The 27,884-nt window shown below is 55.4% G+C and overlaps 3 protein-coding genes across 16 annotated transcripts in view; 1 reads left to right on the forward strand and 2 right to left on the reverse strand.

Moving 5' to 3' along the window:
• Positions 1-1,244: 1,244 nt before the first annotated feature.
• TADA2B (transcriptional adaptor 2B) lies at positions 1,245-16,972 on the reverse strand. Of its 2 annotated transcripts, XM_089911477.1 has the most exons (3): positions 16,614-16,972; positions 3,572-4,566; positions 1,245-2,295 (listed from the first exon to the last, which is right to left on the reverse strand). In XM_089911477.1, the coding sequence occupies exons 1-2, from the start codon at positions 16,881-16,883 to the stop codon at positions 3,574-3,576; spliced, it is 1,263 nt and encodes a 420-aa protein (XP_089767603.1). In that variant the 5' UTR covers positions 16,884-16,972; the 3' UTR covers positions 1,245-2,295; positions 3,572-3,573. The 2 variants fall into 2 exon arrangements, with proteins under 2 accessions (XP_089767603.1, XP_022410530.1); XM_022554822.2 differs by having other exon boundaries at positions 1,245-4,566; positions 16,614-16,970.
• A 288-nt stretch (positions 16,973-17,260) lies between these two features.
• Positions 17,261-21,180, forward strand: CFAP184 (cilia and flagella associated protein 184). The gene has a single exon (XM_022554946.3). The coding sequence runs from the start codon at positions 17,503-17,505 to the stop codon at positions 19,147-19,149; it is 1,647 nt and encodes a 548-aa protein (XP_022410654.2). The 5' UTR covers positions 17,261-17,502; the 3' UTR covers positions 19,150-21,180.
• TBC1D14 (TBC1 domain family member 14) overlaps positions 21,010-27,884 on the reverse strand; it is a 105,784-nt gene continuing 98,909 nt past the window's right edge. For 9 of the 13 annotated variants that reach the window (XM_030760157.2, XM_030760155.2, XM_022554948.2 and 6 more), the window contains one exon: positions 24,134-26,844. In XM_030760157.2, coding sequence (XP_030616017.1) covers positions 26,779-26,844 — 66 coding nt within the window. In that variant the 3' untranslated portion in view covers positions 24,134-26,778. Of the gene's footprint in view, positions 22,609-24,133; positions 26,845-27,884 lie in introns of those variants that run through there. The other 4 variants (XR_016393184.1, XR_004022311.2, XM_089911471.1 and 1 more) reach the window with 4 other exon arrangements.

The following is a 27,884-nucleotide window of genomic DNA, read 5'->3' on the forward strand; positions in this document are numbered from 1 at the left end:
TTGAATGACTGAGGTATTCTTATAAACGAGGGGAAAAAAAGTAATCTTCCACTAGCTTTGCTTCTAAGAGGTACTTCTAGGATTAAAGGTCAATACTGTTACTTCGATTTACTATGTAAGAAAGGTGGGTAGTCGATCTGAAAGGTGTAGGTGATATTCCCATAATTAAAATTCCAATTTATACCATTTCAGGCAATTTCCCCCCCTTTTTATAAATTTATTTATTTTTGGATGCGTTGTGTCTTCGTTGCTGCGCACGGGCTTTCTCTAGCTGTGGCGAGCGGGGGCTGCTCTTCATTGTGGTGCACGGGCTTCTCATTGCGGTGGCTTCTCCTGTTGCGGAGCTCAGGCTCTAGGCGCGCCGGCTTCAGTAGTTGTGGCGCATGGGCTCAGTAGTTGTGGCGCACGGGTTTAGTTAGTACACAGCACGTGGGATCTTCCTGGTCCCCTACATTGTCAGGCGGATTCTTAACCACTGCGCCACCAGGGAAGCCAGTCCCCCTTTTCTTTTAAGCTGCTTTAAATAACTTGGTCAAGAGCATAGCCCAGAACTAAAGGCAACAGTACAGCATACTGAGAAACAGCCGAGAGTTATGCCTGCTCTTTACACTGTGGCTGTGAGCACAGCCTTTCGCCTCCCTGGACTCATCTGTAAAATGAGGGTGAATAAGAAAAGTAATTTTCAAACTAATTTCTTGGAACGTGTGCAGTCCCATCCCATCCCTTTTCACCTAGAGCTGCGCCTGCAGAAAGGTGCTAAACCTAGAGATGGTCTCGCTTAAAGGTGATCAGCTATTTGTTTACTGTTTCACTCATCCACAGTCACCGCTAACAGGAAAACATTTAATTAATTTTGTACACACTGACACTGGCAATTAAAGACCTGTGGGCTGCACTCTCGTCGAGTTCCTGGGTTTGCGCAGTCGTGGCCTGGATTCGTAGCACGTGTAGGTGACACAGGCAGCGCTGTCTACTCACCATCGGTTCTCCCGGCCTGGCTCCACGAGAACTCTGGCTGTTCCGCTTCTTTCAGGGAAGGAGAGTGGCGTGAAGGCGTTTCTGCTTAAGCGAAGTCTACTTTAACTCCCCACAGTCTGGAGGAAAGACTGGTGTGACACGGAAGTGCCGCACTAAGACGTCACGGGCTGTCCCCCATCTTGATTTTGAAGGCTGGCTCATACCATCTACGAGACTGAAAAGCTAAGGCTCCAGGGGCAGGCGGTAAAAAGCAAGCAGTGACACTATTTGGTTCTCAACCTGTTTAATATGTAAAAGGGAAATAAGAACAGTAGGCAGAGTTTCGGTTTTAATACATTCTCGGAATGTTGGCCACCCAGAGCATTATTCTGAATAGCTGATTATCTTTTGTGACTCAAAGAGTTTAAATTCTGAAAAGACCTAATTAACTCCATGGGATTATGGTGACTAATTTATCATGAGAATTAAATATAGAAATTTAAAGGCTCCGAGCTAACAGCAGGGTAAGGACTAATGTGACAGTAATAGCTGGAGTTGATGATGGGATAAGAGGCAACCAATCATAAAATTACATTTCCCTTGTAACGAAGCGTTAATACTCTTAACATAAATTATACATTCATTATGGTGTTTGTTTCAAAACAGTCAAGCCTAAATAAATTCTTCATACCATCAAAGAGATACACATACTGAAAACCTGCTTAAACACAAAAGTTTTTCACTTGACAGCTCTCAGCCAGGGCCACGCACATTTACAGGGAGCTTTTGCTTCTCAAGCTTAATGAAAGTCTGGCAATCATTTTATATAAAAATAAGACTAAAGTTAAAACCTCATCAAACTAGGAATCTCATGTAGAAAATCAATGACATCAGAGTAGCTAAAGCCAGTAGTTCTCAAACTTCAGCCTGCATCCCGGTCACCTGGAAGGCCAGTAAGAACACAGCTCCACGGGCCCCACCCCTAGAGTTTCTGAGGACTGGGGCGGGGCCTGAGTACCTGAATTTCTAGCAGGTTCCCAGGGAGTGCTGATGCTGCCAGTCCAGGAACCCCAGGTGAGAACCACTGGCTGGAACACCTGCGGGAACGTAGCACTGCCTCCGTCTCTGCTCAGCAGTGGACAGGACCCGCTCTCCGCCAGCCGTCGTCCTGCGGGGCACCGGGAGCAACAGCACGCCCGCCACCACGTGCTCACAGAGACTCCCTGGACTCCTCGCTAGGCCACAGGGAGCGCTTCTCTGCCAGCGTGCCGTGCAGTTTACAACTAAAGCCATATACAGTGTATCTGAAGGGCTTACTTAATGCTGAAAATTTCACCCCTAGAGGACAGAAGAACGTAAAAAGAAAGGAAAAGGCACCGTAATTAAGTCGTTCTTGGAAATGATGAGGTTTTCTTCCTTTTTCTTTCAAATGACTTCACTTTAATGTAACTTCAAGCCCAAACACTCTGGGAGGTAAACAGTCTTGGTAGCTATGAGGGAGGAGAGGCAGGACGCGCCCCAGGAGGAACTGACCGCTGGGCTCTGGCCACTCCACCAACTCTAAAGCAGGGCCTTGGACACAGGAGCCCTGAGCAGCGGGAAGACGAGGGACTCCTCAGGTTCCGGAAGGAAAGTACCGTCCAGGTCCACGAAAGAGCGCCCCTGGGAGCATCTCTAAACAGGGCCGGGCAGAAGCCACCTCTGAGTGTGGTTCAAGACGGTGACCCAGAGAAGCGGTGCCCAGGCCTCGCCCTCGCCAAGCTGAGCGCCTGACACCACCCCAAGTAAGATGCAGGGCCAGAGTCGCAGCGAAAGAGGTACCTGCAACCGGGGTGAAAACCCTGGGGGGAGCTAACGCCAGAACCCAGAGAACTCCCAACCGTGAACCTTCTAAAATGAGTTCTTCCAAGTAAAACGCATGCAAGTTCTCAGAGCAGCAAAACGCAGCCCCAGCATTCTGGCAGTCTGTGCTGGGCCTGGTGCCCCCCGAGACCCAAGGGAGCCTGCCAAGGGCCGCTGCTCCTCCCACGGTGACCCCCTCACCCCCGGGAACAAGCCGGGGCGGTCGGATTCGGGAGCTACGGACGCTCCATTTGGCCAACTTGTTCCACACCACATTCCTCCTCTCCAGTCCCTACGGACGCCCTGTCCTGTCCTCCCCTGGCCTCTCTTCCACCTGCCCTGCCCGGCCCCCATCTAAAGTGCGACGTGCCGGGGTGTCAGGTCACAGGGCGGAGCTGGCAGCCCGGCAGGGCAAGGCGTCCCTCTGCCCACAGCACAACAGTCACGTACCAAAGGGAAGAAACTCACAAAGGGAAATTACCCAATCTCGTAATTCTCCAAACTGAACACTTAAAGGCAAATCGTCATCTTAAAGTATTACTTTCAGGACTAAGGTAAAATAGATACTTGTCTCCCTCATGATCTGATATAACTGTTACTATTGCTTCTAAAGAGGACCATAAAAAGAATTTATATCCCCCAAAAGAGAACTCAATTTGTTTAAAAAAGAGCAACGGGAAAAAAAGCGTTTCCTCGTCCCTCCCCTACCCCCCCCCGGGTCATTTTGGCTCACAAGCTTTTCAGCATCACTCCAGGTCTCACAGGGACTCGCCTTCAGGAAGCATCCCTGGAAATCCAACCACTCTCCGTGAGGAAGTTTAAAATCCTTTTCTTCAGGACCTTGTCCAGGTAGCTGGGCAGGCGGCTTTTGGAGGGGATGCCCTGCCGCTTCTGGAGGTGGTCCTTGATGATGATGGTCTTGACGGTCACGTAGCGAGCGGGGCTCAGGTTCACGGAGCTACAGAGCACCTTCTCGCGGTCCGACAGCAGCTCGAAGCCGGGCAGGTTCTCGATGGCGGCGAATTCGCTGTCCTTGCCGTCCTCCTTCCCCCGCTTGGAGCCGGCCGTGTTCTTGTTCTCCTTCCGCTTCTCCCGCTTGTGCCGGGCCGCCTCGTACTCGGCCGATTCCTCCATCTTGGTGATGCCGTTGCGCCGGTACCGCTGCAGCTCCCGGATCTTGGCGCGCAGCATCTTCTCCTTGTGCATGTTTTCAAAGAGGTCGTCGAACTCCTTGCAGGACATGAACTGGTAGAGCGGCCGCAGCTTCAGCCGCAGCTCCTTCTCCTCCTTGGTGACCTTGCGCTTGGCCGTCTTCTCCTTCTCCTTCTTGTCCTTGCCCAGGAAGGCGGGCACCAGGTTGTAATCGCGCGCGATGTTCTTGCGCCGCTGCCGCTCCTTGAGCTTCCGCACGTACATGTCCACGTGCGCGCGCTTCAGCTCGATCTCCACGTCGTCGTCGTCGTAGTTGACCGAGAGCCCGCTGATGAGCGTCTCGGCGTCCTGGTCGTACTCGATCTCGTAGTCATCCCGCAGTGGCATGTAGCCCAGCTGCTGCTGCTCGGCCACCGAGATGTCTAGGGGAGGCAAGGGAGTGGTGAGGCTGGGAGACAGGGGGCCTCCACTGGGGCAGGTGTGGTCTGTCACCCGATTGGGGATGGTGTCGGGGATGCAGGCTTTCCCCAGGTTTCCGTGGATGTACATGCTTACATAATGCTCCATCACTTCCTGGGGAGTCCGGGAAGCGCCAACGTGAGCAGCCATATCCTCCTACAAGGGCAAAGGTCAGAGGTCATTTCCAAAGTCAGAGTGTCAGACTCAGGGTTCGCGCGATTCCCTTAACGCTCTCACAAAGGTTCACCTGAACTACTTCCTATGGCATCATTATGGTCTGCCCCCCCGCCCCCGGAGACACTCCTGCACGTTCTCTTGGGCTGGGCTGATCGCGTGGAAGTCAGCGCTAGAGGGAACTTCGAGGATTCCGCCCGCGAGAAAGTAAGGACCCAAAGAGGCACCAACGTGCACAGGGTCACGGTGCAAGCTGGCAGCAGAGTGGGGCTGGAACCCATGTCTGAGACCCCGACTCTCCTCCGGGCTCCCTAAGAGGGCAAGCAGAGGCCCCTGGCACGGGCTGATCTGCCCGCCACACGCCCCGCACTCGGGGCGGCTGTCTGGCTGAGGGGCTCACAGGACGCGGGCGCACAGCCAGAGCCCTGGGGCACCCGCCTCATCCCAGCCCACCTCTCCATTCCCACACTGGACAACAGACGCACCCGGGTCTCCAGCGCGCTGCCCGCCTCCCAATAGAAAGGGCCGAGGCCCGGTCTTTGACACCCCGGCCCCGAGGGTCCGCCTGTCCCTTTCCTAGGGGGCAGTCGGGTTGAGTGGGAAAGAGCCTTTCAAAGGGGAAGGCGAGCCATCACTTCTGACAGCCCCCGTGGTCTGGCAGCTGGAAACGCCCAGGCTGCAAGCAGGCGTTCATTCCTACAGAAGGTAACTGCCCGCGAACACAGGGTTATTAATGGGAGGAAATCGTACAACTCCCTCAATCTTTTCCTTCTGCCAAGAGGCCTCTTCCTCAAAGTCAACCGCTAAAGCCACTTCAGAAAGTAACTGCCCAGAATGCGCACTCATTCACCGGCAGCCACTCAGCACCCCGCCGGCCTCGCTCACCCCGCGCTCTGCCCTCCTGGCTCTGGCAGCCGCCGGGGCGTCGCACAGGCTGCCTTCTGCCCCAGAAACTCGCGCCCCCCGCCCCCCGAGATCGGGATGCTCCCTGCACCCCGAAAGGCCAAACTGGAACCCAAGAAAACAGCCGGCCCCCTCGGGCTGACGCTGCTGACAAACTGGGCACGGAGGGGAGGGAAGGGGAGGGAAGCATTAGGAAGGATCCCTGGTACAATGACCAGACCCAGCGGCCCTCCCGGAGGTGCCGTGCAGAGGGCGGGGCTGAAAGGCACCGGAACAAAGAAGGCAGGACCAGGACCTAACTGCAAGGCCTCTTTCTGAGCACCATGCAGGGAAAAGGGAGGACCAGAGCTAAAGCTAGACTCTGTCTCATGGAGAAACTACACGCTTTCTTCTTTAAAAATCACTCTTAGCAGGCTTCTTCCCTGGTGGAACAGTGGTTGGGAATCCGCCTGCCAATGCAGCGGACACGGGTTCGAGCCCTGGTCCGGGAAGATCCCACATGCCGCGGAGCAACTAAGCCCGTGCGCCACAACTACTGAGCCCACGAGCCACAGCTACAGAGCCTGCACTCTAGAGCCCATGCTCCGCAACAAGAGAAGCCACTGCAATGAGAAGCCCGCACACGGCAACAAAGAGTAGCCCCCGCTTGCCGCAACTAGAGAAAGCCCGTGCGCAGCAACGAAGACCCAACACAGCCAAAAATAAATAAAATAAATTTATAAAAAAAAACACTCAAAAAAAAAAAAATCACTCACTCTTAGCATCAACTCTGTCATTATCCTTCCCCAGGAAGCATTTCGTCCAAAAAACAACAAAACAGGGCTTCCCTGGTGGCGCAGTGGTTGAGAGTCTGCCTGCCGATGCAGGGAACATGGGTTCGTGCCCCGGTCCGGGAGGATCCCACATGCCGCGGAGCGGCTGGGCCCGTGAGCCATGGCCGCTGAGCCTGTGTGTCCGGAGCCCATGCTCCGCAACACGAGAGGCCAGAACAGTGAGAGGCCCGCGTACCGCAAAAAAAAAAACAACAACAAAACAAAAGCAAGTCGCAACCATTCCCAACAGCTACTGTCACTGACGCAGGCTGGCCCCGCCCTCCTCGGAGCCTTGAGTCCCACAGTAAAGGAGCAAGAGCCCCCCTCAGCGGCCGGTGAGGCTCTCGTGGACGGTAACAATCTTCCTCCACCCCACTCTGGGGCCCAGGAGCCCCTGGGACACGCTGGGAAGGCATTGTCCCTGACCCACGCCCTTTCGGTAGCATGTCACCCTGGTGAGCGTGTCGGGAGCGGGACTGCCCGCCTGCGCCTGGTCTGAGCTGCCAGCTCGGGGAGCCGTGCCCTCAGCCTCTCCCCCTCACCGCAGCTTCCACCCAGGCTGCGTGCGTAGGAACTTGGGCCCCAGATCTGGGCCCCGTCCCTGGTGCGGTGCAGACCCGCTGTGAGCGCTCTGCCCTCCAGCAAGTCCGCTGTCCACCCTGAACCCCAGCGACCTGCCTCCCAGAAAGCATCAGATGCTCAGAGCGCCACACTGAGGGTAAAAGTGAAACCCTGGGAGAGCAGAAGGATTCTCGGCAGTAAAGCTGCATCTGATCAAACCAAGGTATTTTTATTGACCTGAGGTTCTCTCCATCAACCCCGACACTCTGGGAACAGAGAGCAGAGGCTGTGGAGGCAGCAAGGAAGCCTGGGGGCCGCAGGCCAGGGATGCATGGCGCGTCCTCCCGGCGAGGGCTCCCGGGGCCTCACCCGCGTTCGCTCCCACATGGGGCAGCTGAAAACACACGCAGCAGAAGGGTGTGTTCACGCTGCTGCCCTCGTGCCCTCGTGCCAAAACAGCTGGGAGACAAAGCTCTCCGCCTGTGGTGTGTCAGACACCTTCTAAGGACACACGACTCCAGCCCCGTCCCCCAGGGCATCGGGTGGGGTTGGCAGTGGGCCACTTCACTGCACACCTTCTTACGACTTAGCGTTTTCAAGTTATGAACGTACTGCCCATTTTCAAAACTAAGGAAAAGTCCCAAGCAGAGGGAAGCATCAGGAGAGGGGACCCTGGTCGGCTCTGTTCACCACCGTGAGGCCAGGGCCCGGCAGCCAACCCCAAACTACAGACGCCCCACAAGCACCGGGCCAGCACTCCCCACAGGCGTCCCGGGCCCAGAGACACGGAAGGAAGTGTGCAGACCCAGAGAGGACGAGACGTGGCAGCTACCTCAACGGGGGTGCTGGTGGGACCCCGGGCCTGTCTGTGCGTGAGCTAATGGCTCTGGGCCAATGCTGGCTTCCTGCACTGAGCAGATGCAAGATGCTCACATTTCGCGAGGGATTCTGTGTGCTGGTTTTTCACTTCTTTTGAGTAAAACTACAAGTATTTTTTAAGTAAAGTTAAATTCTGCCTCAATTCTCTGTTTACACAGGTCTAAGATTTTCATCCAAAATGTGTGAAGGAAAAACATACAGAGCCCTTAAAAGACACGGCTCTTGGGCTTCCCTGGTGGCGCAGCAGTTGAGAGTCCGCCTGCCGATGCAGGAGACACGGGTTCGTGCCCCGGTCCGGGAGGATCCCACATGCCGCGGAGCGGCTGGGCCCGTGAGCCGTGGCCGCTGCGCCTGCGCATCCGGAGCCTGTGCTCCGCAACAGGAGGGGCCGCAGCGGTGAGAGGCCGGCGTACCGCCAAAAAAAAAAAAAAAGACACGGCTCTTGTGTTCCAGGGGGCGACACCCCAACGCTTCCGTGGCTCCACGCCTCGCTCTGCAAATCTGCAGACACTCCCGCGCTGCGTGGGGGCCAGGCAGTTCCCGGCCTCGCCAGGCAAGAGGGCCACACAGCTGCGGGTCCTGCGCTGACACCTCAGTTATCCAGCTCCTCTTCAGGTAACAAAGGGGGTCTCTGGCTCCAGATGGACCCGGGTGAGGGGTTATTTATGAAGCCACAGATCAGTGGGGCACTGTGGGGCTAGCGCCCTGTCACCAGGAGCCCAGGAGCCCCCATCAGCAATCACGCCAGCCACTGCCAGGAGAGACACTGGCCGCCAGCTGCTGCTGAAGAGAATCGCCCCCCCCAGGGGCCACCACGTGAGCTTAACGAGCACTGAGAAAGGCCCGGGAAAGCACGCAAGATCCTCGTTTCCAAGGACCCTCAAACAGGGAGGGTCGTAATGGAACAGTCTAAGTGACAGCAACGACCCAGCTCTGATTCTAACAGGAGTCCACAGAAGGCAGACAGGTTCAGGGAAGCGAAACCATAGAAAGATGATGGTTAAAAACAGCAACGGCACTCCTGCCACAGGCCCAGCACCCTGCTCGTCACCCCCTTCAATCTTCACGTGTCAGTGGTCACACAAGTGAGAGAAGTGTCCCATCACCAAGTGACAGCGTCCCATGTGACAGCAGGGGAGTGAATGGCAGGGAAGTTCTTTCCCTCACACGTTCAAGGTCAAAGTTGTTGCTTAGTCCGGATGGATGGATAGACAGATGGACAGATAAGATGGACAGATGATGGATGGATGGATGGAGGGACAGATGAACAGAAGCATGGATGGACAGACAGACAGCTGGGCAGGCAGAAGCAACAAAAGTGAGTTTGGGGGAAAGAGATTTGAAGAGAAAGTTCACTTCAAGTACAACTAGAGCTAAACAAGGAACACAACCGTATCCTGCGGTTGGTTCCGCTCCCACAGCAGCACGCAGTAACACACCGCAAGTAGCCCGAAGTCTAACGCTAAACGCTTAGAAAGAAAGAGACTCCCATCTTTGCAAAAAGGTAAGGAGAGTTAGGGATGCTGCTTCCTTAAGTCCTCCGAAAAATAAAGGAAAACGTGTCTCTCAGACACTGAACTGGGCCCGTGAAGTCTACTTTCCAAGGTCACTAGACCCAGGCCAGGATGCGGCCTCTCCAGGAGAGGAAGGAGGCCCCAGTGGGCAACAGCTCCACCAGGCTCTCTGGCTGCTCTGCACGCCCTCCGGCCTTTCCAGGCGCACGCATGCCAGCCTCCAGCACCTGAGCAGGGAAAGGGAGAAAGAACCGTCCAGAGAGCCGCCAGCACTGCGGGCCGGCCGGCTCCCGCCAGCGGCGCCGCCTCGGGGTCTCTGCCCTCCGTGCTGGCCGCTCTCGCCCGAGGCAGCCTTGGCCCCTCCTGACCTGAAGGTCTGCTCGCCGGGCTGCTGTGCCGACTATCCTCCACGTGCACAGGCTGGGGCCGGGCCTCGCGACCCACTCCTGGCTCCACCCCTTCACTGCTCAGCAACTCAGACAAGTCACTTCTCTGTGCCTCAGTCTCCCTGTCTGAATTACAGAGGTAATGCTACCACCTCCTTCACGGCACAGAAGAGGGAGTTAATGAGGTAATGCACGCACAGTGCTCGGCCCAGTGCCGGGCACAGTGTGCCCCCAGGGATGTTGGCTATTGTTACTACTACGAAGCTGTCAGCGTCACTTCCACAACCTGTGTTTATTCTCAAGACCCAGATCATCTCCTCCAGGGAGGCTTTGACGATCCCCAGAACTAGGGTCCGATTCTGGCTCAATTACTCACTAGCGTGGGGTCCTTATCCTCTCAACTTCTGCTTCTTGATCTGTAATTCCTCCTCTTAAAGGGTTTGGTCAGGATAAAACAAAAATCATCATGAATAGCGTACGACCCTTTACATCTGTCACCTCGTTTCATCCTCCTAGCAGTTCCCACGAGGTACCATGACTTTTACGGACTGGGAGAATAACCCTAGGTGAAACTACCCCCAGGGCACCGGCCAGCACTCGCCCACCCGGTGGCGCAGGGCACAGCAAGAGCAGGCCGTGCAGTCAACTGCTTTCTGAGACATTCAAAAGGCAGTGCAAGGCCCCGCCGCCCGGCTCCCGCTCTCCCTTCCAGACGGACCACATCACAGAAGTGCGACCGCGGCTCCCTCTCTCCCCTCCGGGATGTGTGAGGGCACTGCACGACCTACTTCTTCCCGGGCAGAGAATTCAGTCCAATCTTTGTGCACAAACCAGTGCCTTTAACAGAACGACTATCTTTAGCGTCACAGAGCATCCTTCCTGTGCAGGTTGGCGGTTCTGCTCTAGAGCATCCTGGAGAGCGCACATCCTTTCTCGGCAGCAGCGTCTGCCTTCGCTCCGGAGGCTCAGGGGCCAGGCCCGGGGCGGACGTGCGCTGCATCTCCCCAGAGAGGCCCCGCTCCAGCTTCCTTTCTCTTTAAGGGAAGAAGCCTCAAGGGGACAGAAGCAACCCGGCAGTCCCGGGGGCTGGGGCAGAGACCCCGGGAGCAGCCAGGACGCTGCAGGGGCCCCGGGGCAGCAGAGAGCGAGTGGCCTGCGGTGCCGGGGGAGAGCGGGGTCCAGGGCCGAGGCGGGAGCCTCAGAGCCGCCGGCCCAGGAGGGCGGACTCAGAGCCCGGAGGGCGCTCTGCGGCCGGCTCCCCCCACGGCTCTCCTCGAGCCCAGAGGAGCGCCTGGGCCGCCCACCACGGGGACAAAGGGCCGGAGCCTGTGACAGGGACGTGAGCAGGAGCCTGGGCACCAGCCTCCCTCAGTCACTGCTTACTCTCGTCCGCCTGCCCCGTGGACTAACCTGGGCTTCGGACCCGGACCCGGACCTGCAGCCCCGCCTGGGCCTCTGCGCCCCCGCGTGCACGTGTGCCCTTCTCCTCGGACCGGCTGCGAGGACCCCGGGCCGGGCCAGCCCCCTGTGCGCTCACACGGGGCCCTGGACGCGGCCATTGCCTCCTCCAGCCCCGGCCGGTCACCTTTCACACTGAAGAGAACAGCCCGCCTGCCTCTGGGGGCTGGAAGGACGCCCTGGGCCGCCCATCCCGCATCGTAGGCCCCAGACCTTCCCCTGCCTTCCAGCCGGACCCCTCCTCCGGGATGCGCTGCTGTCCCGGTCAGGGCCGCCTCCGACCGCAGAGGTCGGTGACTAACACGGGTCTCTCGTCTGTGCTTCCAGGTCATCAGCCATTCCAGGGGCCCTGTTTCCCTGGGCCACTAATCCTGTCTGCTAGGTTTTTTAGCTGGAAAGTTCTGTAAGCCTCCCCCCAGTTCCAGGTTCCCTGTCTGCCTCCCTAAACTCACTCAGGATTCACCAGCTCACACAGGGGACCGGCCCTCAAGGGGACTAAAGCCTCTCAGGTCAAATCAGGCTACCTGTGAAAGAGCCTGATAAAGCTGTGTGCCCCACTGCAAAAACAGAGCATGGCAGGTCCTCAAAAAAATCACACAGATCCAGCAATTCCATCTCCTGGTATTTACCCAAAATAATAAGGACTCCAACAGATATCTGCACACCTACATTCACTGCAGCATCATTCCCAACAGCCAAAAGTGGAAGCAACCCACGTGCCCATCGATGGAAGACTGGATAAGCAAAAGGTGGTCCATCCACACAATGGAGTATTATTCAGCCTTAAGGAGGAAGGAAGTCCTGACACCTGCTACAACCCTGACGAACCTGGGGAACATTATCCTAAGTGAAACAAGCCAGTCACAAAAGCACAAACATTATTATGTGAACCCACTTACGTGAGGTCCCCAGAACAGGCAAACCCATAGGGACACAAAATAGAATAGCAACTACGAGGGGCTGGGGGAGGTGGAAACGGGGGACGGAGTTTCTGTCTGTGAAGATGTTCTGGGGACGATGGTGGTGATGGCTGCCCAACGTGAATGTACTAATGCCGCCGAACTGGACACTTACAACTGGTTAAAATGGCAAAGTTTACATTATGTATGTTTCACCACAATAAAAATATATACTTTTTTTTAAATAATAGAAGTTTTAGAAGTCACAGGCCGTGCTCCACATCAGTGGTCTTTAAGGAGGGCCCCTGGGCCAGCGGCAGCTTCACCGGTGAGGTGGTGAGAAATGCAGATTCTCACACCAAGACTCAGACCTGTGACTTCAGAACCCGGAGGGGGAGGGGGGCAGGACCCGCGTTTAACAAGCCGACCAGGCGCTCTCAGTCACACCGCTCTGCACAACCGTGCCCATCCTGGCTGGTTTCTCCATCCAGGCTCTTCCCCCCGCCGCCTCCTCCCCATCCGCAATGGCGACTGAGAACCCCGCCGTCGGGAGGCTCACGGGATGGACTTGCCCGCTCCCACCAACACAGAAGGGACTTGCGCCTGGTTGAGAAGGTGACAGTTCTCATGGTCCCCAAACGAGGCTCTGCTGACCCACTGCATTAGGACTCCCAGAGAACGTCTGTAAACACCTATTTCCAGACCTCACCCAGGGGCTACTCTGTGCACCTAGCATAGGGGCTGACATAAAACGGGCCCCAGGGCTTCCCTGGTGGCGCAGTGGTTGAGAGTCCGCCTGCCGATGCAGGGGACGCGGTTTCGTGCCCCGGTCCGGGAAGATCCCACATGCCGCGTAGCGGCTGGGCCTGTGAGCCATGGCCGCTGAGCCTGCGAGTCCGGAGCCTGTGCTCCGCAACGGGAGAGGCCGCGGCAGTGAGAGGCCAACGTAACGCAAAAAAACAAAAAAATAACGGGCGTAAGTGCCAGATGAACAAATGAACCAACGACTGCAGAGCACAGCGATCACCTACATATCCGGCATCACCCAGGCTGCCGGATGCCTACTGTCATCTACAAGCGTAAAACTCCTTGTTCAGGACATTCCACCTGCCTCCAATAATCAGGCCGAATGTATGTGCACAAGCACAAGCCCCCGCAGAGTCCACAGAGAACTTCGCATCCTTTTTCAATTTGAAATCTAGCTTCAAGGCCAGCTTGAACCCCACCTCCCCCTAGAGTCCTCCTGACCACCGTCTGCAGGAGCCCGGGCCTCCCTCAAACTGTTCGATGCTCCAGCAACCAATCAACAAACGTAGAATATTTCACCCTTGTGTTTACATCTGTATCTACATTCCTGCAGGATCCGTGTCTCATTCTGAATCTGCACAGCGTCCACAACACAACCGGCTGCCCTTGGGGGAGGAGGTCTCAATACCCACGGTGATGAGACCCTGTGGGCCCACCCGCCAGCCCTTCCCCGGTCTCGCCGTCACAATTGTGTGTCCCCCCCGGCCCCCGCGGCTCGTCCCCAAACCCTCCCGGCCTTACTCCCAGTACCCCTCGGCTGGGCCCGCAGCCCTGGGACACGGTGTGAGCAGATGGCCCGGGGCTTCACGGCAGCCTGTCCCCACAAAGTCCCCACGACCCCGCGCTCACACGAACCATCGGAGAAATCGGAACGAAGGCTGTCACCTTCCTCCGCGCCACCGTCCCCACTGCCTTTCTCCACACTTCGCACTCAGCCCGTGAAAGCCGGTTCCTGCACCCCGCCCCGTCCCACCCACCCACCTCCTGCCGAGCCGGGTCCAGACCTGGCTCCTCACGTCGCTCGTTACCCAGGGGAGGCTAAGGCCCAGGCTCCGGGGTCAGGCCTGTGTCTAAACCCTGGCTCCACCGCGTGGAAGGCTGGGGCATCCTGCACGATGAAGTTCTCAGAGTCGCTGCTCTTCAGCTGTGAACTAAGAGCCATCCCACAGGGCTGCTGGGAGGAGCGCCACCCAGAACCGGCGCTCGCCAACGACGGCAAGCGTGGGACACACCGCTTACGAGCGCACACCGAGCGCACACCTGGAAACGACACACATCTCAGAGCAGCAGAGGAGCTTCTGACGACGCACAGTGAAGCTCAGGGTAAAGCAGCCCCAGAGAGCACAGCTACAGACACTGGAGCCGGCGCCTCGGCGTGGCCTGTGGACCTCCAGGCCTGGCTAGCCTCCCCCAGAAACCCACCCCCGGTTCGGCAGGGAGAAGCACCCGGCTTTGTCTCTCGTAACAGCCGAGCCTGCTGCCGGCCGGGAGCCGGAATCTGCATTTGTAACAAGCTCCCCAGGTGATTCATGTGCAAGTTAAAGTTTGAAAAGTACTGCTTTCCAGAACGCCCTCCCAGCTTCCTCCGATACACTACAAATGTTTTAGTCCCCGGCTCGTTTTTCGAGCATTTTCCACAGTGCTGCAGGGCAGGCAGTGTAGACAGTGCAGCTAGGAGCACAGCCTCTGAAGTCAAACTATTCAGTTTAAAACCTGCTGCACACTGGGCTGCCGGGAAGATCTCACAAGCAACGCAGGAGAGCTCAGCACGGTGCCTGGGGCCCAGCAAGGCTCTCGGTCCACGCTAGCTATTCTGAGCTGCTACTGTAGAGATAAGAGCTGCAAGAATGAAGTGGGGAAGGGAAGCCTCTCTAAGGCACTGATATACAAGAAGAAAGACTAGTCACGAGCCATGATCTGGTGGAAGAACTCTGTAAGCAGAAGAACTAAAAAATGATCAAGGAGGATAGCAGCTGGGATCCCAGGAGTAGGCAGGAAATATAAGGCCTGCAGGCCCTGAAGTTTCACCTGCAGAGAACTGGACGCCACTGAAAGCTGGTGTGACGTGACGTGTCCTCAAAGATCACTCTGATCCTGTTGCCTGGAATGGGCTACAGGGCACAAGCATGAAGCAGAGAGGCCAGTAAGGAGGCTCCCGAAGTGCTCGGGCGAGAGGTAAACATCAGCCCGGACTAAGGCTGTGACAAGAGGTTAGATTCTGGAAATATTCTGAAGACAGGCCTGCTGCTGAACTGGACCCAGAAGGCCCTGAGGATGGCTCTTCATGTGCAGCCCAAGCAACTGCTCGAGGTGTAAGATCTGGGTCAGGGAACGTCGAGGTGTCCGGGAGACAAGCACGAGGATGTCTGGGACGGGTTCACGATCGAAGGCTGGAGCTCAGGGCACAACTCCAGGCTCGGGACCAGATGCTCACAACACCGTAAGCCCCTGAAGACCCGCGTGAAGCCTTTCTGTAACATGCACAGAGCAGATGCTCCATACACATCAATAAACGGCATTTGAGGACAAAGTGAGAAGGAAGGTTCTGGCGGGTGGCAATCATGACGCTGGTGCCTAGGTGAGGATTTGTACAGGAGTGTCTCTAAGGAGTTGGGGAGAAGAGTAAAGATTCCAGGGCTGTGGAACGGGTACTGGTTCCTGAAGACTGGCTCACTTTACAGAAAGAAAAGCAGACATAAATAAAGGCAGGGTGTGTTTGGGAATGTGGGGAGAAGTGTGGAATGTCTTCCAGTAAGCCCAGGAGGAGGGGTGTACGGTCGGCTCTTGGTATCCGTGGGTTCAACCCCGCTTCGCCGTTTTATACAAGGGACTGAGTACTGGAGGACTTTGGTGGCCTGGGAGGGTTCTGAAACGCATCCCCCATGGATACTGAGGGCCAGCTGTACTGCTGGAGAAGTGGCAGCAAGATGAAATACTGGTTCGGGGAAGCTAGGGGACCATCAAGTGGAAGGGTCTGGAAAGATGGGGAGCTGGGGTCGGGTCTCTCCTCCCTACTTCTCACAATGCCTGGAGGTGGCCGCACATCCTTGGCGGTTGCGGCCCAGAGTACAGCCAGGCTTCCCCTTCTAATAGGGATGAGAGCTTCCTCTTGCAGAGTGAAAAGAGCGCTCCTCAGGGACCACCTAGAGAAGCGCCGCCACGTCTCTCTCTCTCAAGGAGCCCGATGTAAACGAATCCAGTCCAGCTCTCGCCTTTTCCTCTCAGATAAGTGTCCCTGTAGAAACCTCCTGACTAGAGGAAGAGACCAAAACCCAGGACGGGACGTTCCTGTGGCGGAACCCACTGAGTCCTCCTCACACGAGGTCCTGGTGTCGAAGAGACGCCAGGATGAACAAGTGCCTGGCAGGGGACACAGGCCACAAAGCGAGCGGGGCCATGAAGGCAAGGTGAGCGCCTGCGAGGCGGTGGGAGAGGCCGCGGGCCCGTGTGGAGCTCGTCTGGCCTTCACCACCACTGTCCTCCAGGCAAAACCAACTCCTTCCTCGGGCGCCTACTGCTGTCAAGTCTGCGGACCTGCCTGTGTCCCCCGACTCCCACTCCGTCCGGTGTCTCGCCCAAGGGGTGCACTCGGCAGACACCTACGGAAGGAATCCCAAAGGCGGGGAAAACGGCCCTGGTGTCAGACAGCCACGGTCCAAATCCCCGCTCCGCTACTTCCTGCTGTGTGACCTTGGGCGGGTGGCTTAACCTCTCTGCGCCGGGTCTGGGGCGTGAACTGGCCCTGTCCCCCCGGCCCTCCGCGGCCGCGCCGAACCCGCAGGTGCGCCGGCCTCCCGGCCCGCTGCTCACCCAGTTTCCGAAGCCGAACTGCTCGATGGCATCCAGCAAAAGCTGCTCCTCGCGGCTGGTCCAGCCGCCCTCGGCCTCGGGCCCCCACAGCGTGAAGCGCCCGCCGTCCACCAGCTGGTAGCCGTGGTAGCGGCGGTGGTGGCCGATCTCGGCGCCGGCTGAGAAGCACTCGGGGCACAGCTCGATGTCCTGGCACTCGGTGCAGCGGAAGCGCAGCGGGCTCACCTCGGCCAGGCAGTACACGCAGTACTTCTTACCGAGCTCCGCCATCTTCCCCCGCCCGCCGCCCGCGCCCGCCGCCGCCGCGCCCGCCGTCAGCGCGCCGCCGCCCGGGCCCGCCGCCGCGCTCCAGCAACCGTCGCCCGCCGCCGCGGCCGCCGCCACCGCGCCGCCCCGCCCAGGCGCCGCCGGAGCCGGCCTGCCGGGCCGCGTCCCGCCTCAACACGCAGGCGCCCTCGGGCCGGCCCGGCCGCCGCCGCCGCCGCCGCCGTCGCCCCGCTGCACCGCGCAGGCGCCCCGCGCGCGCCACCGCGCGGGGGCCCGGCCCGCCGCTCTGCGCCTGCGCGTCCTTAGCGCCGGCCGCCCGCCGCTCCCAGAGTCTCCCCGACGCCCCGCCCCAGGCCGGGCGCGGGGAAAAGGGCGGAAAGGAAGCGCGGCACACGCGCCACGCCCCTCGTGGAGCGAGCCTACGGCCTACCCCAATCAACGCTACCCGTCGTCCGCTCGCGACCTCCCATTGGCCTGCTCTTGCCAGGAGGCGGGGGGAAGGGGGCAGGGCGTCAGGCGGACGTCCAGCCAATCGCCGGGCCCACCGCGCGCGCCCCTGGTTGCCCCTGGAAACTTAACAGCCTGCAGCCGGGGTCCGCGGCGCCGGCCCGGTGGGAGGGAGATGGTCGACCGCTCCGACCACAATGGGGACCCCGAGAAGGATGGTGGAGATGTGGAGAGCCTGGCCTCACGGCTGTCCGGGATCAAAACCAGCTCTGGCCCCCAGTCCCCGGCCGAACCCGCGGAGCCGGAGCCGGAGGCGGAGGCCGTAGAAGCTTCAGAGGAAGGCGCCGAGCCGGCCGAGTCCCAGGAACAGCCGGCGGCCACCGAGGTTGCTGGCGAGAAGGGGCCCGGAGAGCCGGAGTGGCCGGCCGAGGCCGAGGCGGAGGCCGAGCCAGGGGACCTGGCGGAGGCCGAGGTGGAGGAGCCAGCCAAGCCGGAGCCCGAAGGCGGCCCCGAGGAACCAGAGGAGGAGTGGAAGAAGGAGGACGAGGACGAGGCGGAGGTGGCGGCGGAGCCGAGGAGGAAGGAAATCCCGTCGCAGGTCTGTCTGCAGCAGGCCACGGCCGGCAAGGAAGAGGCTGCGCCAGACCAAGAGGCTGAGCGGGAAGGACAGCTGGCGGAGGAAGGAGAAGAGAGCGAGGAGAGCGAGAAGCAGCTTGTGCAAGGAGGCCTGGGCAAAACCGAGGACGAGCTGGGGGATTTGGACGAGGGACCCGAGCTTGAGAGCTGCGACTGGACTGAGGAGGTGCAGAAGCAGCAGGAGCAGCAGCTGCGCGCCGAGCTCCTGGCACAGTTCCGCTCCCTGACGGCGGAGCGAGAGCGCCACCAGCGCTACAGCATCTACCTGCAGCACAGGATCCTCGAGGCGCTGCGCAAGAAGGGCCTGGATGCAGCCGAGGTGCCCGAGAAGGGCGCGGAGCCTGAGGCCCCCGAGAAAGAGCAAGCGTACCTACGCCATCTGGCCATGCTGGAGGATCTGAGGAAGCAGGAGTCAGATGACCTGCGCTGGTACCACCGCGAGCTGGACCAGCTGAAGCGGCAGTGCGAAGAGAAGCTCTCCCGGGTGGAGGAGGAATGGCGACGCTTGCAGGCACTCAAGAAGCAGGTGGTGATGCAGGCCATGGGCAGCTGCCGGATGAGGGGTGGTCGCCAGGCCGCTCTGCGAGAGGTGGAGCAGATCCAGGCATTGGAGGATAAGAAGGAGAAGGCGATAAGCGCTGTGAGGCTAGAGAACGTGCAGCTGAAGCAGAGTTTGGTGCACTTTGAAAACAGGCTGAGGGCCCAGGAGGACCAGACAGAGGGCCTGCTCCTGATAGATTTTGAACAGCTTAAGACTGAGAACCAGACCTTGCATGAGAAAGTCGAGGAGAGGAACGAGGAGCTTTTGAAACTGCGCAGCAAGGTGACCAACCATGTGCAAATCATAACCCACGTGAAGGAAAAGTTACACTTTGTGGACATAGAAAATGCGTGTAAAAAGTCAGAGCTTATGGAGATTGAGGCTCAGGTGGCCCTGAAGAGGGACATCTTGACCAAGACTAAGCAAGCCCGGGACAGCCTGCGGATTGACAACATCAAGCTGAATCAGAAGTGCGGGCTTCTGGGCAAGGAAGCACTCCTTCGGGACATGGAAGAGAAGGTGGACAGGACTGAAGAACTCAGCCAGCACTTGGAAGCCCTGAAGCACCATCACGCTGGGCTTATTCTGTCCTGCAGAGGCGTGAAGCAGAAGATCAGGGAAGCCAAAGCCTTTCTGCCTCCTTGACGGGAAAGAGTCGGCAGAGTGTCTTCGATCTCAGCAAACTTCATCCTTCGTTAACTCTTATTCTCCATTTCTTGCCATTCTTAAGGCAGCCTATGATGGTTGGGATGGAACTGTGTTTTGTCTTCTTAATTTTTCAGCTTCCCAATTAGTGCTGAGTTAGCACTCAGTTCATACAGGGTTAAGTAAAACAGGTACAGAGGAATAAACAGGGATGACTTACTCCTCATAAAAAGCTGTCAAAAGCCCTTTTCTATCTGAGCAATTCCATAATTTCAGTGTCCTGACACTGAGGAGAACGTCTTCCTCCATGTGTGACAGGGTTCGACAAAGGGGCAGGGTGCCAACAACATTCCTGTGCATTAAGCTCAGGGTGAAATGCCCTTTGAATGCATTGAACTGTGTGGTCCTGAGTCTCCCGGCTCCGTTCGAACCTCACTAATTCCCTTAGTCTAAAATTGTTTTGCATGTAAGTAGCACTAGCTTCTGGGGTAATAAAAAAAATACCCGGGAACAGGAGGAATGAGAACCAGGGAAAGGAGCTGACGTTCCTTCGTCTCTCCTTTTCCAGTGAAAGGAGGCTCAGTCTGTCTGCTTAACTGTGAATGTTCGTTTCTGGCTCAACGAGGCTTCAATTCTAATGAAACGTTTTCTTGGATCCACGAAAGAAATGCATTGATCTGTACCAAAAAATGAAAGTTTGTCTTCCAATGAAGACAGAGTGGTGACTGTGCTGTGTATTTTGCCAGGTGCAAAATATATAGACTGGTGACTGCCGACTGTCTGTAAGCCTTTTGTTTTCAGCGAGATATTTTCAGATCTTGGACCCTCACTGTGCACATGATTTTACTCTGTATCAAATATTAAAATGTCTCTCATTCCTTGAGTTCATGTAAGAAACACCTGATAGGTCTATCTCCTTAACCTGGAATCAGTGATGACTATTTTCCGGTTTCTTTGACACTTTGGGGAGCTAGGGGCTTGGTTTTATTTCTTCTTAATCTTAGCTTGAATTTTGAGATGTGCAGATTTGGGATTAACAGTATTCTCCCATCGCTAAACTTAAGAATAAGAAAGATCATAAGAAGGGTGATCTCTTTTTTGGTGCTAAACACCTTTAGAAACCCTTCTCTAGGCAGATGACTCAGTTGGTCGTGAGAAAATCACAATAACTTTCATCTTTTGATGACATGATTTTGTTTTCTAAGGTGTGTTCCCTTTAAAGCCAATAAAGGTTGATTAAAATTCCTTTTATTCAGCACACTTACACACTTTTTTATAACACTACTTATCAGAGCACACAAAGGTAACAAGGAGGGGAGTAAAAAGTTTTGCCTTCCTACTTCCCTTCTCCTCAACCTCTACAATTTCTGTCTTCTCTCCACCCTATTCATCAAGACCAAAGTGAAGTAGTGAATCACTGACAAATAGGACTTGGTTTTCCCGGTGTCTCAAACTGAAAGCGACACAGGCGCACTAGGTTCTGTTGTGGCTGAGGAGGCTTGAAAGTCAAACTGGCAACAGGCTCGGTGCCTTCACCAAGCGAGCAGCTTCCATTATCAGTATCCAGCCCCTTGGTTCACTAGAGAGAACAGGTATTTTCAGCTGACTCTGAACCACTGGCAGTTACCCAGGTGGATCCAAACCTTTCCTCATAAGCCTTCAACCCAGTGACTTGCAGGTCTCTGCGAGCACAAAGATACAAAATAGACTGATGCGGCTGGCCTTGCTTTAAGCAGCAAAGCTGCCGATGGTCTCTCAAATTACATGACCTGTGCTGGAGATGTTCCAATTGACTAGATAAATAATCTGTTGATTACAGAAGCCAGGACCCTAAAGCATCCTCTCCCCCGTCTTACTGCACCCCACAGCAGCCTGCGTTTAGCCCCATGCCAGCCTTTGACCCACCGCTTTGTGACTGTCTGCTTCGTCCTCTGTGCCCCCGAGACAAAGGCCCCGGAAGACAAGGACTGTTGGCTTACCATCCTCCTTAGTGGCCAAGCACAGTGCCAAGCACACAATCAATGCTGAATAAATTTGTTGGACTAATGCATAATGTCAGTCTCATTTTCTGAAAATAAGGGTTACTTGAATGCCTATTATATGTCAGGCACCAAGTTCTATGTCAGATTCAGAAACAATTACAGGCAGAAAAGAGGATTTCTCACGAAGTAGAACCACTGAGGAAAATGACAGGGGAGCAGGCTTGCAGCCACGGAAGAAGGACATACACAGAGTTGTCCATTCCAGCAGAGACCCTGCCTTCCATGAGGGGAAAGTTAAAGAGTAGTGCCTGAGTTTGGACTAGAAACCCCTAAAACTAAGATTATTTTTATGAACACTAAAAGGCTAAAGATTTTTTTTTCATCTCTGTGTCAAAAAGTACAGGGCTTGGGGCTTCCCTGGTGGCGCAGTGGTTAAGAATCCGCCTGCCAATGCAGGGGACACGGGTTCGAGCCCCGGTCCGGGAAGATCCCACATGCCGCGGAGCAACTAAGCCCGTGCGCCTGCGCTCTAGAGCCCGCGAGCACCTCAACGAAGAATAGCCCCCGCTCTCCGCAACTAGAGAAAGCCCACATGTGCAGCAATGAAGACCCAACACAGCCAAAAGTAAATAAAATAAAATAAAGTACAGGGCCTGAAAAATGCAGGCACGAGAAAATTTGAATGAGGTGTTACATGAAACTAGCCTTCTGGGTTTTTTTTTGTTTTCAACACTTTATTCTAATTTCGAAATACAAATGTACAACCACTTCTAATCTTCAGGTAGACAGCCAAGGCCTTCCCTTAAGGGTAGATTCTTTGATTCTCGAATGACTGCACCCATTTTGAATTGTCTATGGATTTCAGAAACTTAAATTTCTTGTAAAATAATCTCAGCACAGACTCCATTATTATTTTCTTTCAAAATCCTGGCCACACCACTTCCTAAATCAGGCAAGTTGCTCAGCCTCTCTGTACCTTGGTTTTTCTCAGTACCCATTTCAGAGTTACTGTGAGGATCAAACAGATACTTTATATAAAGGCTTAACATAGTGCCTGACACACAGTAAACACCCAACAGATGTTAACTATTTTCCAGTTGTGTCACCCACACCCAATTCAATAGCATTTTAAAGAGATCTGCCTTTATTGAAACTTTTCAAAGCTTTTAGTGTTCTTAGAAACAATTTCTTTTTGCACCATCGGTTCACATAACATTAAATTATGTAAATACAGTAACTACTACCATTGGCATAAACAAACTTTGGAAGAAGAATCACAGTGACTTACACTCAACTCGTAGATGTGGACATGCCAGAGAGCAGCCTACTGGGCCAGGAACATTCAGGGTAAACTAGCCTTTTTTAAAAAAAATTGGTCTGAGTCGGATGTGTCCACTGTTACAGAGGGGTTTTTGTTTGTTTTTAGCAGCAGTTGGCAGGAGTGAAGCAGGCACTATCTGGATAGAGCTCCAGGCATCTGAAAAAGAAACGCCTTTTTATTGGTAAATGAAAATCATTTTTTGGTGACGTCACATTGGAAATTTTTTACTACATAAGTGGAAATACATGTTCCTCTGCAGCCATAATTTAGGTGTTTGCCACTCAATAGGGATGACTGTCTATAAAAAGAGTTAATGCACCCCAATTTGGTACTGTTTATGTTTTAAACTTTCAGGTAAGTCTTAAGTCAGAGTGATGAAGCATGCAAATGCTATGAGTGAAAAGGACTCCAGGAGCGTACCTCCGCCGCTTCCCATCTGAGGACTTCCTTAGCTCTAAGTTCCCTCCGCTGGCCGCGCCCTTCCTCTGGTCCACCTGGTGACCAACAGCTCACCCCAAGGCCCCACTGGGTGGCCGGCGCCTCCCCACCCCAGTGGCAGCACCTCGTTCCCTCTCCTGCCTTCTTGGCAGGCTGCACACTGCGGGGGCGTGGTTTCTGAACTGTCAGCCCCCAGTTTCTCTCGGGAAAACGGTCCCCAACTTCCGCTCCCACTCACGGCTCACGCGTTGCAAGGGGGTCCTCCCCCAGGGGCCGGCCGTCGGGCACGGCTCTACCTCCTCCGAGCTGAGGTCAGAGGTCCCAGAGGAAAGCTTCCGAAGGCCCCAGAGCAACGTGTTCTCTGGGGAGGGGTGTTTCTGAGCAAGGGCTGGGGAGCCACAAGGCCAGAGTCTGAACCCCAGCTCTGCCACCAACTGGCTGCAGGGGCCCAAGCAGATCACTTCTGAGCCACACCTCAGAAATGGGGCAGTGACAGAGCCGCCGTGGACAGGAATCAGGTCAGCCACGGAGCACTCAGCCCAGAGCCCGGCACGGGTGGAGCAGTGAGCGAGCCCCCGGCAGTCAACCCTCGAGCACCCTCAGCCTGCGGAGGACGGAGACCACAGGGCAGTGGCCCAGAGCGGTGAGGCAGGTCACTCGCGGAGAGAGGGCACCGTTTCTGAGCACCGTGTGAGGGCCCAAACACCCCATGAGCCGCGCGCCTCCGAGCACTGGAAGGAAGGGCGCACCGAAACGTGGGCATCGCTCTGCCCAGCTCTGCGGGACCTGGCGGCCTGCTCCTAGCCCACCGCCGCCACAGGCGGCGCTGCTGGTCTCCACCCCAGACGGGAAGGGGCCACGGCCGCCCACTGACCTTACGAGGCTCCCAGCAGGGTCGAGGTAGTGTCAAGAGCCCGGCGGCTGGCCCAGAAAGCCCGATGACCTGCTCGCACGGGCGGCAGGCTCAGGGATGTGAGCAGGTGAGTGTGGCAGACACGTGGAGACGAGGGGCTAAAGCCACGGGCGCTCAGGTTCGAGGGGCAGCAAGGCTGGGGCTCCCCTCTGCCTAGAAGGGGTGCAGCACTAACTTTCCAGCCCTTGACAAAATTACCATAACTGTACCATCTTCCTTATTTAACTGAGACTAGTAAGTGGATTTTAAAATATTCAAACAGCATGATACTCAAGATTTTACCATACTTCAGGGTGAGAACTCCAACTTTAAACCAAACTGCCGTGAACGTAAGTAACAATTTTACATGACTTTTATTTAATAAAACCACATATTTACAATTGAAAAAGTCCTAGTTTGATACACTTTACTAAATAAAATTAAAGTTAACTGTACAAGCAATTAAAACATGATATGTAGAGCAAGTGTTATCAGGGGTTTTCTATCAGCAAACTATTTAAAATAGTCAAAAACTGAGCAGTTAAAAAGTACCCTTTAAAGTGAACGTTTCTCCAGATGGGATTTCAATGACTGGTGGGGACACAGCATCCGACTCTGAAGTGCCAGCTGCACAGAGGTCCCAAACCTGAAGTCTCACATCCTGAAAAATCAATGGCACGGGAAGTGGAGAGGGCAGGCTTCCAGGGGCTGCACTTCAATTTCTGCTTACAGTTTTCCTAAACAAGAAGGTCAAGCAGAGAAGCACAGCCCTGTGCTGTCCGGCAGCCCTCTGCGGAAAGGTGTGAAGTGACCCTAGACTTGGACTTAGAACTTCCCGGCCTCTGAAGTGGACGCATCAAACCAGCAAGAGCTTGTGTGGTCCCTGGACAGGTCAGGAAAACCTCCTTTGAACTAAAGATGTGGAAGTATTCCAGATTGGCCTGGAATCCTGTTTAAAAATGTAATGCATATATGGTGCTATCCGAAGAGATTTATGTCAAACTGTCTGACAATAATGTTGAGGGCTGGGGTCTGACTACACATGAAGTTGCCCAAACGCATTCTCAATAACTTGCCCACGCCCCCTGCTGCATCGCTTTCTGTCACCACTTAAGGAACATCTTTATGTACAGTAAGAAAATATATACATCTTTCAAGAACAGAAAGCCCATGTCATGGAACAAAACCAAGTACATCCGTGAGGAACGGCGTGACAGGGCTCGCGGCCCATTTCCCAGGCCGGGCTCAGCCTGGGTTATACTCAGCCGCATGAAGTCAGGGAACGGCTGTGTCTGGAAGGCTGCCGAGAGCTGGGTGGAGACAGAACACCTCCTCCAAGAGGTCAGGCAAGTCAGCGTTTAAAGGCTGAGGCAGACAGTGTACGCAAGATGCTCTGCAACCTCCCTGGAGAGTTCAGCCAGGAACACAAGGGAAAAAATGACACACGGAACAGAGCTGGGACGGAGGGCATGAGGATGGCCACTGGCTCGGCACCTTGCTTTGTACCTGAAGTGTCATCGGCGGATATGGCAGATATAGAAAACCTATAAAAATAATGCTGTAGTTAGGCTCTACCCCAACCCGTGTCTCCCTGCCGCACGCTATGCTCTCAGAGCCGAGGGCGCTCCCGACATCAGGAACCAGGTCAGCTGGGGGCACTCCCTGGGGCTGGGACAGATGGCTGAGAAGGGCTGCGGGGCAGCAGGTGCCCTTGAACCTGGCCTACTGAGCACGCCAGAGACCAACATGCCAACGCGTTAGCATGGAACCAGTTTCCATGGAGACTGGCCTGTCCTTTGGACCCTTCTGTGCCAAAACTCTTCATGTCTTTGAATTTGGATAACCAAAGTTCTCAATACAAAGTTCTCCAAATTAGTCAAGGAAAAGCTAGAACAAAAAAGTTGCTAACGAACTTGGGGAAAACCAGCTATGCGGGGGAAAGGCTGCCAGCACGGATACTGAGAATCCTGACAAGACGTGCGGGCTGCTGGATCCTCAGTCCTTACAACCGTCCGTCTGTAAGTCAAATGCGTGAGGCGGGATCACCGCACGCAGGACTGCGCCTGCCGTTTAGGGGACAAGGGGAGTGCGCTGGCAGAGCAAGGGAGCAGCCCCCGACCCCGCCGTGCTGCGCCGGCCTCCACAGGAGCCAGGAGGGTGCACGAGGGGGTGGGTCTGAACACCCTCTTGCCTCCCCTCCGGCTCAGAGGGCCCACCGCCGTCCGTTTCCCACTAGCGTGAAGCCCTTCTCAACTGTCGCAGCGTCTCCGTGCGCACCTCCTCCTGCTTGGACTCGTCGCCACCGCTGGACAAACGTGGGCGCAGCCTCTGGGACAGCAGGGCTCCCACTGCAACCTAAGCATGCACTGTCAGCCCTCCTGCTGGAATTCTGTCAAGGCAACGTGGTAGAAGGTCAACCTGAAGGTCAGATCGTGTCCCGGGGAGCCCATGCGCACTCGTCAGCGGCTGTCCTGTGAGAACCCATTTTCCTGTAATGTTATCTTTGGTAGCTGGGCTTTAGAAACATGACCTGCGGCCCTCGAAAGATTATCTCGGTAACTAAATCAGTAATCCCTTTCTGACGAAAATATGAGCCAATAACATCTCTGAGGTCTCCCAAATAACATTTCTCATGCACCCTGGCTATGAAAAATTGTAATGTACTTTCCAGTAGTTGACATAAAAGCATTACAATTTAATTAACTTTTGCTGAAATGAGGGGAGGGGATTAGCCACTGCCCTATTTTTAAACCATGCAGAATATGCAGTGGTTGGCCATGGCCATCATTCCACCGAGCTTCTTAAGGCTTAGCCTTGGTTTAATTCTTTTAAAACTTTTTTTGTTTGTTTTGTTTTTGTTTAAGGCCAACTCCAGCATTAGGAATCAAACGTGAAAACAGCCCCTGTTCTTCGGAGCTGCCAGTGTGTCCGCCTGTAACAACACAGGTGCCACTCGGAGAACTGCTTCAGTGCCGAGCGCAAGTCCACCTGCCGCCTCAGTGTCTGAGAGATGGGCTTCCTTTCTCCATTTCCCGGCTGTCCTTCTGCAAGGCGGTCAGAACCTGGGAATCACAGGAACACATCGGTGGGTGATCTGCAACACACACTGAACACAGGTCCTGACAGCCTCCTGTCACCTGCCACCTCTGTGGTCCGTCTGCCACGCCTGCATCCAGACCCACCCTTCAGCATGGAAATCCGAGCACGCCGTCGCCGGGCTAACGTCTACGACCACTTCCCACCAGCCAGCAGGTACCAATGGCAAGGCAGGGCTACAGGGCTCTGTTCCTTCCACAGTCTGGCTCCAGCCCCCGCACGCCCCACTCTAGAATGCCAACATCCTCTGGGGCCTTCACACGCAGCTGCCCCCACTGCCCTGCCCCTCGCTCTCCACCAGCAAATGATGCATCCTTCTAAGGCCTAAGAGACATCAGCTCCTCGCACGCCTTCCTGGGAGTTCCCAAGGCAACTGAACTCATTCAACTGGGTGCTCAGCTCTCAGTTAACACCTTTGTTTTTAAAAACATGACATTCCACTCTGATTGCTTTATAACAGCCGTGACGTAACAACAGGCCCCACTTATCGCACGCCCACTCTAGCCTCACCAGGCACCTCCAGCACAGCAGCTGTTTAATCCACACAACACTGTAAGTCACCTGAACAACAGACACTCATACAAGCGACCTGCTAAAAGCCAAACAGCTCATATGGACTCAAACCCAGATCTGTCTGATTTCGAAACCAAGGGACTCTCTGTAGCACCTGTGCTAAACTACTTGGGCCAGGCACTATGCCACTTTAATTGAATTACAAAGTACAAGGGGTAAAGCAGAAACATTTTCTGTGGGTTTCAAATAAATTGCGCAGAAGGGCTAAAGGTAGAGAAAAGTCCCTCTCTCTACCTCTAAGTAAATGACACTTTCAGCTAAACATAAACATTTAACTGTTTTGTGAAGCTCACCAGGATCTTAACCTTAAGCACAGTGTTTAAGAGAAACGTGCATAAAGCACAGTTCCCATGGGACCTGGAACTAAATAACCTCGCTGGTGCCTACCATCAGGCTAACTCCTATTACTGTCCCACCGTTAGACAATGTCCTA

This window comes from Delphinapterus leucas, chromosome 5, assembly GCF_059928025.1.
Source record: "Delphinapterus leucas isolate spDelLeu-1000000601 "Yukka" chromosome 5, BTC_Dleu_Yukka2, whole genome shotgun sequence".
Taxonomy (NCBI): domain Eukaryota; kingdom Metazoa; phylum Chordata; class Mammalia; order Artiodactyla; family Monodontidae; genus Delphinapterus; species Delphinapterus leucas.